General features: G+C 37.9%; 2 protein-coding genes across 2 annotated transcripts; both read left to right on the plus strand.

Annotated features, from left to right (window-relative positions):
• The first annotated feature begins 298 nt into the window (after nucleotides 1-298).
• LOC140626028 (olfactory receptor 10D3-like) lies at nucleotides 299-1,237 on the plus strand. Its single transcript, XM_072813669.1, has one exon. The coding sequence runs from the start codon at nucleotides 299-301 to the stop codon at nucleotides 1,235-1,237; it is 939 nt and encodes a 312-aa protein (XP_072669770.1).
• Nucleotides 1,238-10,804: 9,567 nt separating this feature from the next.
• Nucleotides 10,805-11,737, plus strand: LOC140626036 (putative olfactory receptor 10D4). Its single transcript, XM_072813677.1, has one exon. It carries the CDS (start codon nucleotides 10,805-10,807, stop codon nucleotides 11,735-11,737), a length of 933 nt encoding a protein of 310 aa, XP_072669778.1.
• The last annotated feature ends 926 nt before the right edge of the window (nucleotides 11,738-12,663 follow it).

Here is a 12,663-nt window from a genome sequence, read left to right on the forward strand (position 1 = left end):
AATCATATTGGGAGAAACTACATAAAACTGGTAATAAGAGTTGATTCCTGCAAGAGGTTTGCCAACTATAAAGATAACATTCCTCTGCTACTTAATTTAACACATGAAAAAGGAAGCCAAATGTGACACATGACTTAGCTCCAGGACCAGATGTAGTGTTGGTCTCCTTTCTCTTTTTTTGGTCTCCTTCTGCCTGTAGCCAGTGCCTCATAAATAATTTGACTTGGAAGATATTTTTGCAGTTATTTGTGGTCTTATATCATGATTATTGCTTTACTTCTCCAGGACCCTCTGATGCATGAACATGCAGAACTACACTTCTGTGATGGAATTCATCCTATTGGGAATTCCCAATACCGAAGGGCTGGAGAACATGCTGTTTGTCTTATTTTTGGCCTTCTATCTCTTCACCTTGTTGGGAAACCTGCTCATTTTCCTCACCATTCTGGTCTCCTCCAACCTGCACACCCCCATGTATTTCTTCTTGGGAAACCTGTCTGTGTTTGATATATTTTTCCCTTCTGTGAGCTCCCCCAAAATGATGCTCTACCTAATGGGGCAAAGCCGGACCATCTCATACCAGGGCTGTGCCTGCCAACTCTTCTTTTACCACTTCCTGGGTGGCACTGAGTGTTTCCTGTACACCGTGATGGCCTACGACCGATTTGTGGCTATTTGTCACCCTTTGCGATACACAGTCATCATGAACCGCAGGGTGTGCACTGGCTTGACATTGGGCACTTGGCTGGGCGGCTGTCTCCATGGAAGTATCCTCACCTTTCTGGTCTTTAAGTTACCCTACTGTGGCTCCAATGAGGTGGACAATTTCTTCTGTGATATCCCAGTGGTGTTACCCCTGGCCTGTGCAGACACCTCTCTAGCTCAGACAGTGAGTTTTACTAACGTGGATGTTGTGACGCTTACATGCTTTTTCCTTATCCTTACTTCCTATGGTCACATCGTCCTTTCTATATTGAAAATCAGCACTGCGGAAGGCAGGCGCCGAGCTTTTTCAACCTGCAGTGCCCACCTGATGTCAATCTTCTTGTTCTATGGGCCGGTGATGCTCATCTATCTCAGGCCTGCTTCCAGCCCCTGGCTAGATTCTGTTATTCAAGTGTTGAATAATATTGTCACTCCTTCTCTCAACCCTTTGATTTACACCTTAAGAAACAAGGATGTGAAATTGGCTTTGAGGAAAGTATTCACTCAAATGGTCCACATTTCTGGGGTATAAGGTATAGGGGCAATTCCTCTCTGAAATTCTTTGGGGGAGTTGCTTCAGATCCACTATTCTTATAATGAGATTGTTGCCAAATAGTGAGCTGGGCAAACTACCAGTAGTTTCTTAGGAATACTGATAGTCTCGTGGTAAGTGTCAGCTGAGCCACTGATTTAGTCCTACATGGAAAGGACTGGGTTAATCAGGAAAAATTTCCAGATTAACCCAGCCTTTTCTGTTTTTAATTTGCCAAAACAATGTATCTTTTCTGCCTCACACAGTCTGTACTTGTTGGAACTATGTTTTGACCAATTACCATAAAGCTTCAAGTTTCTAGAAGCCATGGACTGTCTTCCTTTCCTCTCCCCCCGTTCTTCTCTTCCTTCCTTCCTTCTCTCCTCCCTCTTTTCTTCCCTTCCTTCCTTCCAAAATGTGTGCCTTACTCAATTCTACTACAATATCTCTCTGGCCATTTAACAAAGCTGGTTTTCATGGTCAACACGCTATAAAATTTAAAAGCATGATGGTGGTACAGTTTGCTTAAGTTTAAACTTAATTTATAACTTTGGCTTTAATCATATCTTCCTATTAAAGAATAATTCCATTTGGAGCTTTATTCCTTTGGCCTTCAGAGATGTCTGGCATTAGTCTTTATTCATTATATCTCAAGTGAGAAGCTGGCTATTAATCTATTCTTATAAGACAAGAGAGTAGATTCCTGCAAATTTTAGAGGAGAGCCTTTTTGAGCTAGAATTCTCTATACACTGTAGATATTTTCTGTTTCTAATATATCTGTAATTAATTGAAATTGAACCAGTAAAAATATTTACTATTTATTTTGTAATCTTTTAACATTTACATTTTAACATTTAGTCAAATAAATTTCAGGCTGATCACCTATCTGCTCAGTCATCCAGTTCAACTTAGAACAATAGTTAACATTTAAAATCTTCTTATTATGTGTATGATGGTATCCTAACCCTTTGCATGTATTGACTAAATTAACTCACAAAATCCTAAGAGGTAAATACTGTGATATCCTTCTTTTATAGATGAATTATGGGCAGAGATATATTCACATGAGGGAAATTGAATCCAGAGTTAAACTTTTACTGCCTTATAAGAAGAACTAAAAAATCACAAATTCTGTATTATCATAGCTATCCCTATATCTTGCTTTTAATATATCATTGACAGTTCTTTTTTTTTCCCCTAAGATTTTATTTATTTATTCATGAGAGACACACACAGAGAGAGAGGCACAGACACAGACAGAGGGAGAAGAAGGCTCCACGCAGGGAGCCTGAGGTGGGACTCGATCCAGGGTCTCCAGGACCTCACCCTGGGCTGAAGGCGGTGCTAAGCCACTGAATCCCCTGGGCTGCCCGACAGTTCTAATAATTTGCACATTGACATAGAATATTTTGGACCTATTAACTAACGTAATCTAAATAGCATCTCTATTAGGTGGAAACAATTACTCTCTTCAGTTATATGTGAGAAAACGGAGACACAAGGAAGTTATGTTAAATAATTTCAGGATAGGAAAACAGTGAGACATTGGATGTAACAACAGGAGCACTCTCGGTGACATAAGTTGAAATAAGAAATGATGGGAGGGCAGCCCCGGTGGTCCAGCGGTTTGGCGCTGCCTTCGGCCCATGGTGTGATCCGGAATCGAGTCCCACCTCGGGCTCCCTGCATGGAGTCTGCTTCTCCCTCTGCATGTGTCTCTGCCTCTCTCTCTCTCTCTCTCTCTCTCTCCCTGTCTGTCATAAATAAATTAAAAGAAAGGAAGAAAGAAAGAAGAAATAAATGATGGGAAATAAGAACTTCAACTCTTTTCAACTCTACCATAATCCATTCAGCCAGTTAGTCACAGACTAACTTAAAACTGTTTATCTGACTACTGTCAGATGGGATCAGAACAATATCCACTAAATTATCTATACAAAAAAGTAAAAGGGAGGGAATATTTGTGAGAGCAACATCTACCTGCCTATAATATAAATCAAGCATTTATATACAACTAGCTGATTTTCTATAATAGTTGCTAATATAACTACTTTATCATTCAAGGGCCACCTTATTTACCTTATTTGAATGGTCTTTGATCCTTGGCACTATCTCTGGTATTGTATTCATTTGTGTTATAGTACAACAAAAAACTGACACTTAGCAGTTTAAAACAAAATTATTTATTGTCTCACACAGTTTCTGAGGGTCAAGAATCCTGGAGTAGCTTAGGTCTGTGGTCTTGGCTTGGGATCTCTCATGAGGTTGTAGGCATGCTCTTGGCCAGGGCTGCCTTCATCTGAAGGCACGATTGGGGCTGCAGGACATGCTTCCAAGATGGCTCATTACATGGCTGTTGGCAGAAGGCTCAGTCTCATTCAGTACCTGGGCCTCTCTTACATATAGTCATACATATAGTCACCTACACGTCTTCACAACATGGCAACTGGCTTCTACCAAAGTGAGCAATTCAAGAGAAAGTCTAAACAGGAAGTTGCAAAGCCTTTTGCGACCAACCCTCCAAAGTCATATACCATCATTCCTGCTTTTATTTTCTTTCTGTTAGAAGTGAGTTACTACATTTAGCCCATCCTTAGTGTGAAAGAAATCAGGTGCCACCTTTTGAAGTGAATGTCAAAAGATCTACCCCATCACAGATACATGTCCACCTTATTTAAATTTTTTTTTCCTATTGTAATTCTTCACTTAGAATGACTTCATATGCTGAAGACATATCCTGCATTATATATTTCTTTACATAGTTTTCTTGGTTTAGAATGTCCATTATAATTTTTTCTGCCTTTAGGAGAACCATGTATCTTTTGGATTTTTGTTCATCCTTAACCTTTCCATAATACTCTTTCCAAACATCCCATTCTGCAATGATTTTTTTTTTTTTTACCAGATGTTGATACTTATTGCTGAAATTATTTACTTGTCATTAAGAAATACAAATTATAAGAGTTCTTATATCATCATTTTGGGTAGTTACATGATTCACAAGTTATTATTTAACATTTCAATTAGTGACTAGCCCAGAATACAATTAAGTCAGAAGGACAGGCCTCAGGGTAACATCAAATATTTATTGTCTGTTTACTATGTATGTATTTTTTTTTTTTTACTATGTATGTATTTATGTAGTGCTATCCAAAGAGGATGGAGTAGTTAGCAAGATAGGTATGATCTCTTTCCTTACAGAGCAGAAGACATATTGGGCAAGTCAGACATGGAGCAAATACTCAATATATGATTGGAATAAATGTTCTTAATAAAAATAGAAGAGACTGAAAACTCAGGTCTTGATGAAAGTACCAGGACCAAGGAAGAAAGAAAAATAGAAAATTCAACAAAAAAGGGAACCCACAGCACTTGCCTGGAGACAAGGAGCATCAACTTTATTATTATATATTATCCAATTTCTGTTTCTGTAATGCTGAACTTAGCTATCTTGAACACTATCGCTCTTCCTAGCTGGCACTGTGAAATAAATTGAAATGGCACCCTTACAATGAATGGAATGGCACTTTAAAAAATGAAGTCTTATGAATATTGTTCAAAATATTTTCAAAATGCCTTACGTACCAAGGTGATCAGTAACTTGGAGCACCTGTTTTCCAGGAAAAAGAAGGCTCTCCACTGACAGGGAACTTCCTTGTAACAAATATTATTTTAAAAAAGAAAATAAACAGTTTAAATGAATGATCTACCTTTTCAACTAGTCTCCAACCTTTCTGAGATAAAAATTTATACCTAATATTTCTCCATCTCTCTACTGTGCCTTGCACAGTGCTCTTTGCATGGTAGGTACTTTCTACAATCTGTTTTAGACTTTAGAAATTCTATCCCTATTCAAACCAGTGAAAAAGCTAGCAGCTACTATCTCTGAATCAAAGTTTAGAAAACCATTTCCCTTACCCTTGGGAAAATTCAGCTCACTTAAACCCGTAAGGGATAAGTATGTCACAGGTGCCTCTGCAACTGCTGGACTAGAGACTCCATTCATTTTTTGCCACCTCAATCATGATCTTTTATATCAGCCCAATATAGTCAACTCACTGCCACCCAAAAGTTTTCATAAATTCATCTTATACCCTCATTGATTTTTTTCCCCCTGAACCACCCACAATTTAATCCATTTCTTTTTTTTTATCCATTTCTTATGCAATTGTCAACCTGGAATGTAATCTACTTATTAATGTGTGGTGGGACCAACTTATAACACTCTCAACTTCCCTTCCAAGTCCAGAAACAATTGAGATAAAAGACGAAGGTGTTAAACTACATCAAAATAGCAACCTGATTACTGATAATTAAGTTATATTACCAAATTAAGAAACATGGCTCAGGGCATCTGAGTGGCTCAGTCGGTTAAGCATATACCTTCAGCTCAGGTCATGATCCTAGGGTCCTGGGATTGAGCCCTGCCTAGGGCTCTCAACCCAGTAGGGAGGCTGCTTCTCCCTCTCCTTCTGCCCCCCACCATGTGCATGTGCACATGTGTGTGCATGTTCTCTCTCTCAAATAAATAAATCTTAAAATAAAAAAAGAAATATGGCCCAGATCTGTGGCCAAATATGTTTCTTAATCTTTTCCCCAGTGAATGCATTTGGTTTCCCTTTTTTTTCTGTCTCAGGAATCTTTCTCAGAGAATTTAGTTTATGTTTCCCATTTCCTTACATGTTGACATGGGCAAAGCATCCCTCTGTAGCTGTTAGCGGGATTATCAGTTTCTATGACATGTGGTGGCATGATAGCTCAACCATTAACTAGTAAGGGAGGCACAGAGGCATCCTTCTCCATCTGCTGCTGTGGTGTGAGGAAACAAGCAGAAGAGCAAAGAAGACCCCAAATTTCAACACAGTGACAGCTAACATTTCAAAGTGAAGTATTTCAACTTCCAAAACTGTTGTGGCTTCAAGCTATTTTGAAATAACTTATGTCTGAAAGATATTAGACAGTCCTAATATGTGCCCTATGTATATAACATACTGCACAAGGCTGATCCGAAGGATCAGGAAAAGAGACCTCTTTGAAACAGGAAGCTGTAAGAATAAACACATGAGTGTGAGATTGGGTGTCTATCAAAATTATTCTATAATTTAGTGTGATTTTATGAGGATTATCACTAATATCAGAACGAAGATATTGTGATAATTTTAACAAAATGTCAAAACATGTTTTAAAGTCTTTGGTGATAGATGAAAAGGGAATGGATACACAAAAAGATTTGTATGGGATTGGCCATAGGGATATTATTCATAGTATTCAAAACATTAACAACACAGGAAACAACAGATGTTGGCAAGGATGCAGAGAAAGGGGAACCCTCTTGTGCTGTTGCTGGGAATGCAAACCGGTGCAGCCATTCTGAAAAACAGTATGGAGGATCCTCAAAAAGTTAAAAATAGAACAATCCTACGATCCAGCAATTGCATTACTGGGTATTTACACAAAGGATACAAAAATACTAATTCATAGGGATATATGCACCTTGATGTTTTTAGCAGCAGTATCAACAATAGTCAAACTATGGAAAGAACCTAAATGTCCATTGACTGATGAATGGATAAGGAAGGTGTATATATACACAGTGTGTATATATATATATGTATATATACATACATATATATACATATACACATATATATATGTATATATATATACACAACTTATATCACATCATATATATGTATATATATGATATAGATAGAGCTAAGCAAAATAAGTCAGTCAGAGAAAGACAAATACCATATGATTTCACTCAAATATGGAATTTAAGAAACAAAACAAATGATCATAGAGGAATAAAAGAGAGAGGAAAACCAAGAAACAGACTAACAGAAGTCTTAACTACAGAGAACAAACTGATCATTACCAGAGGGGAGGTGGGTGGAGAGAGGGTTGAAATAGGTGATGGGGATTCAGGAGTGCACCTGTTGTGATGAGTACTGGGTGATGTAAGGAAGGTGTTGAATCACCATATTGTAAACCTGAAACTAATATTACACTGTATGCTAACTAACTGGAATCTAAAACAAAAACAAAAATAAAAACAAAAACCAAGACCTCTGGTAACATCCTAAAGGCCCATCATCTAGTGAAAAGATAAACAAAATGTAGTATCTTCATACTCTGGCATATTATTTGGCAATAAAAAGGACAAACTATTTTTACATGTTACATCATGGATGAACTTTAACAATATTAGGCTAATAAAAGCAACCAACTTCAAGAGGCTACCTATTATTTCATTCCATTTATATGAAAGGCCTAAACAAGACAAATTTACAGAAACAAAAACCAGATTGGTGGTTAATTTCCTGGGGAGAGGAATAGGAGTAGAAATTGATTGCACATTGGTTCCAGGGAAATTTGGGGGGTGATATAAGTATTCCAAATTTTGACATTTGCATAACTCTATAAATTTACTAAAACTATTTAAATCATACACTTAAAACTGTTGAATTTTCTAATATATAAATTAAACCTTGGTAAAGCTGTTGAAAATAAGGCAGAAGTAAATGTTGAACAAATGGATCATATATTTCTTGTGTCCAGCAGAGAGGAAAAAGCAGCTGACAGAGACATTTCCACCTGCTTGACGAGCATACTGATATGGTAAATAAAAGTTTGTCAAATTACTCTAGCAGAACACTTGATTATAATCATCCTGTTCACTCTGACTTAACTCTACACTTAGTAACATCCTCCTGAGAGAGTATTTTGTTTTGAATGTAAAATTTTACCCTTTGGAAACAAATATGCTGACCCATAAACACATACTTTCCAATAAACATGGGGTTTTATTTCTCCTTGTAAATTTATACATTGACATTTATATATAATGTGTAAATCATATATCCATAAACTCATGTATCAGCCACATGTATGGTGGTCTTTTGAAAGAGAATGTCCTATGACATTGACTGGCTGGGTGACAAGTGAATTTCTGCAACAGATACTTGTTGAATGAATTAATGATATAGGAAGCTTAGGAAAAACATTTCAATATAAGGAATGATATAATCTTGGGCTATTTTGTTACTTGTTACTTGATGACTCTTAAGATTTTGTCAAAACAAAATCAAAATGAGACGGTATACACAGAAGCTCATTATGTTGTATCTTTTCCTAATGTGGATATATTTTGGGGTGTTTGGGTGGCTCAGTCAGTTTCACGTCCAACTCTTGATATCAGCTCAGGTCTTGATCTCAGGGTTGTGTATTGAAGCCCACACTGGGATCCATGCTGGATGTGGAGACTACTTAAAAAAAAAAAAAAAAAAGAAGGAACCTAATGTTCCTTATGTGTGTTTGTTTTAATGAGTTGTAGTGATAGTAATTATGAGATGTATAAACCCCTTGAAGAATTAATTCATTGAATTATTTATACATTATATATTTATTATGTATAATAAAAAGAAATAAAATCAAGAGAAGTAGATTTTGAAAAGAAAAAAAATTCATGGAGGGGCACCTGGATGGTGAAATGTCTGCCTTTGGTTCAGGTCATGATCTCAGGGTCCTGGGATGGAGCCCTGTGTCAAGATCCATTCTCAGTGGGGAGTCTGCTTCTTCTACTCCCTTTGCCGCTCCCCCTGCTGATGCTCTCTCTCTCTCTCCCAAACAAAAAATAAAATATTTTAAAACAAACAAACAAATAAATAAATATTAATGGAAATTAAGATTCTAAGGAGTTCTACATTAAGCTTATACATCCTGGTTAAAATATATTATTTGAACCAAGCTACAGTAATTAAAGTATGCTAAGATTAACATTGGTAGCAGTCTTAAAGGACAATGAAGAGAAGAGTTGTTAGAAAATGTTAAGCTATAAATTCAGGCAGTTGAGGAAGTAATAATGAGGCATTAAAAAGCTAAATGTAGAAAAAAAACAGTGGATGTGTTTGTTTTAACACCGAATGGGGTTATTGCCTCTTTTCTTTGAGCGGCTCCTTGGTTAACCCACAGCCCCTTCTTCAAACTCATATCTTCCAAGCCCAAGGTCACTGGGCAACTCAAATCTCTGACCCCAATGGAGGGCTCTCTGCCAGAGGAAAAAATACACCCAAGAGCTGCTGCCAATCAGAGATTTAAAAACAGAATATAACTAAACACCGCTACCTAATTACATTCTCATCTAAGAAGTAATGAGGTAGAAGCAAAGGGAGGGAGGAAAGGAGTCCCCACTTTAATGGTTCCCTCTGCCCTACAGATGTTCTAGTCAGTGCCCACTGGGAAGAGGGTCCCAAAGGAACATGGGAGACATTTATTCTCTGTGGAGGGTGTGAATGCTGTTCCTTTACTCAGAGAACAGAGGTGCTATTGCATCTTGATTTTCACACCTGAGCGAATAAGGCTGAGAAAGAGGAGAGTTTGGCTTTTCTGGCCTCAGAGCCTGGGCCTCATGTTCTACAGCATCTAAAAGCAACGAAACAGAGGGTGGATGTGGGGCCTGGCTTTCAGCTCAAGTTGGCTATTTCCCTTCAGTCTGGTCTGTAAGTGCTTTCTCTCTAGAGTGCTTTTTTTTTTCTCATCTACTGGGGTGTACACACCAGAGGAAGGTGGGAATGTGGGAATTGGCTTTATTGGTGTTGGGGCTAATACTGCCTTAGCTGACTTCATGGTACTTTCTTAAGATAGTCCCTGACTAATGAAGCTCAACCTTAAAACCTTAATGGTGATTGCATTATTGTCATATTGCAGATATAATCGCTTTTCAGAGATTAAATTTCATATTGAAAGAAGACGGTTGTTGTTAATATTTTTTGTAGTCTATTACTTTTCCCTACATTAAGCGTTATCTTTTCCATCCCATTTTACTGTGTTCCCACTACACAATTCTGTTTTCGGCTGTCTGGCTGATGATGGAGAAAGCATTTTGTAAATCATTTACAGCAAAAGGTCATCCCAGAACTTCTGCAAGTCAACTGAACAGATAGAGTATGTGGAATAAAGACTCATTAAAACCAGAATATTACTATTTGGAATGAATTTTTTCAACAAGGGTGGGTAGGGTCAGGACAGAGATTTTATATATATGAAAGAATGAATCCTCACAAGAATTGCAAGACATTATGCTATGTATACAGATACACAGGAGATTTAGAAATTTTTTTTTCCAGTTATCCACAGGCACAGAGCAGGCAGTGGATTTGACATTTAAACTCAGACTTAACTGTCAGCTATATGCTCCACCCTCTATTCCATTCTACCTCTTGTGTAATCTCTTTATTTTCTTTCTAAAGAAAGAGGAAAAATAAACAAATGACTTAAAGTCACACACCAATTAATGACCAAATTGGAAAGACTCCTATTCAGGAGTTCTTTATAGAACTTTTAAAAACTTATAAAGAACTTATAAAAAAGTTATAAAAACTTTATAAAAACTTTTATTTTTTAAAAAACTTTATAAAAAGTTTATAAACTTTATAAAGTTCTTTATGGAACTTTATAGAGGCATTGTCAGTTTCCAGCGGGTTCTCTGAAGACATCAGTATTTTGGGAAAAGTTCATCTCAGCAAGGCCATTCTTTGATCTTCCAGGACGAATTAGACGTGGCGATGAAGAATCACACTCCTGTAACCGAGTTCCTCCTGATGGGAATCCCTTACACAAAAGGGCTGGAAAACATGCTCTTCGTCTTATTTCTGGCCTTCTACTTTCTCACTCTTCTGGGGAACCTGCTCATTCTTCTGGCCATCCTCACTTCCTCCAACCTGCACACCCCCATGTATTTCTTCCTGGGAAACCTGTCTGTGTTCGATATATTTTTCCCTTCAGTGAGCTCCCCCAAAATGATGCTCTCCCTAGTGGGGCAAAGCCGGACCATCTCTTACCCGGGCTGTGCCTGTCAGCTCTTCTTTTACCACTTCCTGGGCTGCACTGAGTGTTTCCTGTACACCGTGATGGCCTATGACCGCTTTGCGGCCATCTGTCACCCTCTGCAGTACACAGTCATCATGAATCGCAGAGTGTGCACCATCATGACGCTAGGCACCTGGGTGGGGAGCTGTCTGCATGCAGCTGTACTCACATTCCTCATCTTTCACTTACCCTTCTGCGGCCCCAATGAGGTGGACAATTTCTTCTGTGATATCCCAGTGGTGTTACCCCTGGCCTGTGCAGACACCTCTCTAGCTCAGACAGTGAGTTTTACCAATGTAGGTATTGTTGCACTCATCTGTTTTCTTCTTATCCTCACTTCTTATATTCGCATTGTTGTCTCTGTATTGAAAATTAGCTCCTCAGAAGGCCGGCGAAGAGCTTTTTCAACCTGCAGTGCCCACCTGACTTCCATCCTGCTCTTCTATGGACCGGTGGTCCTCATTTATCTCCGGCCTGCCTCCAGCCCCTGGTTGGATTCTGTGGTTCAGGTGTTGAATAATATTGTCACCCCTTCCCTGAATCCTTTGATATACACCTTGAGAAACAAGGATGTGAAGTTGGCTCTGAGGAAAGCACTGATCCAAGGAGTACATACTTGTGGGGTGTAAATTCTTAGGGCATCATCTGTCCCTTCAACATTGCCTTGTCTTTATCTGGGACAACGAGTCCCTTAGAGTTGGTGTGACTGCCAAGTAGGGGTTTGATGTCTTATGATAGGCATTTAGAGTACAAATTTTCCTCACAAGTAGGTGAGGTTGGATAGATTCTGGTGTGATTTGTGTGTATATATTTAAATAATTAATTATTCAACAAAATGTTTTACGAGGCTTAGTAAGTGTCAAGCAGTATTCTTTGCACTTTCCAAACACTGGCATGTGTAATTACCACAATTATCACTCAGAATAGATAACATGACCCCATTGACTGAAGAGGATATGAAGGCATTGAGAAGTTAAGACACTTATGCTGAGCTAGGATGTGAATGGAATGGTCTTAATCTGGGCTAATGCTGGCCCAGTATTGAAAGGATTATAGCATAAATACATACTTCTTCCAGGAACTTCTTGTCAATTAGTTTTCATCATACAGGTCTTTCACTTCCATGGCTAAATTAATGATAAGGTATTTTATTCTTTTGGATGCTATTATAAGTAGGATTGTTTATTCTATACCCATTTGAGAATTTTCATTGCCAGTATATAGAAATACAGTTGATTTTGGATATTGATCTATCCTGCAATCTCACTGAACTTTTTTATTAGTTCTAATAGGTTTTTAGTGGATTCTGTTGTATTTTCTATACAATCATGTCATCTGCAAATAGAGATACTCTTACTTTTTCCTTTCTCATATGGATGCGTTTTAGTTCTTTTTTTTGCCTAATTTCTCTGGCTAGAAATTCTAGTACAATGTTGAATAGAAATGCTAAGAGTAAGTATCTTTGTCTTGTTCATCAAACGGGGTGGGGGGGAAGTATCTAGTATTTTATCATAAAGTATACTGTTGGCTGTGGGTTTTTCATACATGCCACTTA

The sequence above is a fragment of the Canis lupus genome, chromosome 3 (genome assembly GCF_048164855.1).
Source record: "Canis lupus baileyi chromosome 3, mCanLup2.hap1, whole genome shotgun sequence".
NCBI lineage: Eukaryota > Metazoa > Chordata > Mammalia > Carnivora > Canidae > Canis > Canis lupus.

Excerpts from the sequence above, each read along its gene's own strand:
- LOC140626028 (XM_072813669.1), top strand. The coding sequence starts at position 299 with ATGAACATGCAGAACTACACTTCTGTGATGGAATTCATCCTATTGGGA.
- LOC140626036 (XM_072813677.1), top strand. The coding sequence starts at position 10,805 with ATGAAGAATCACACTCCTGTAACCGAGTTCCTCCTGATGGGAATCCCT.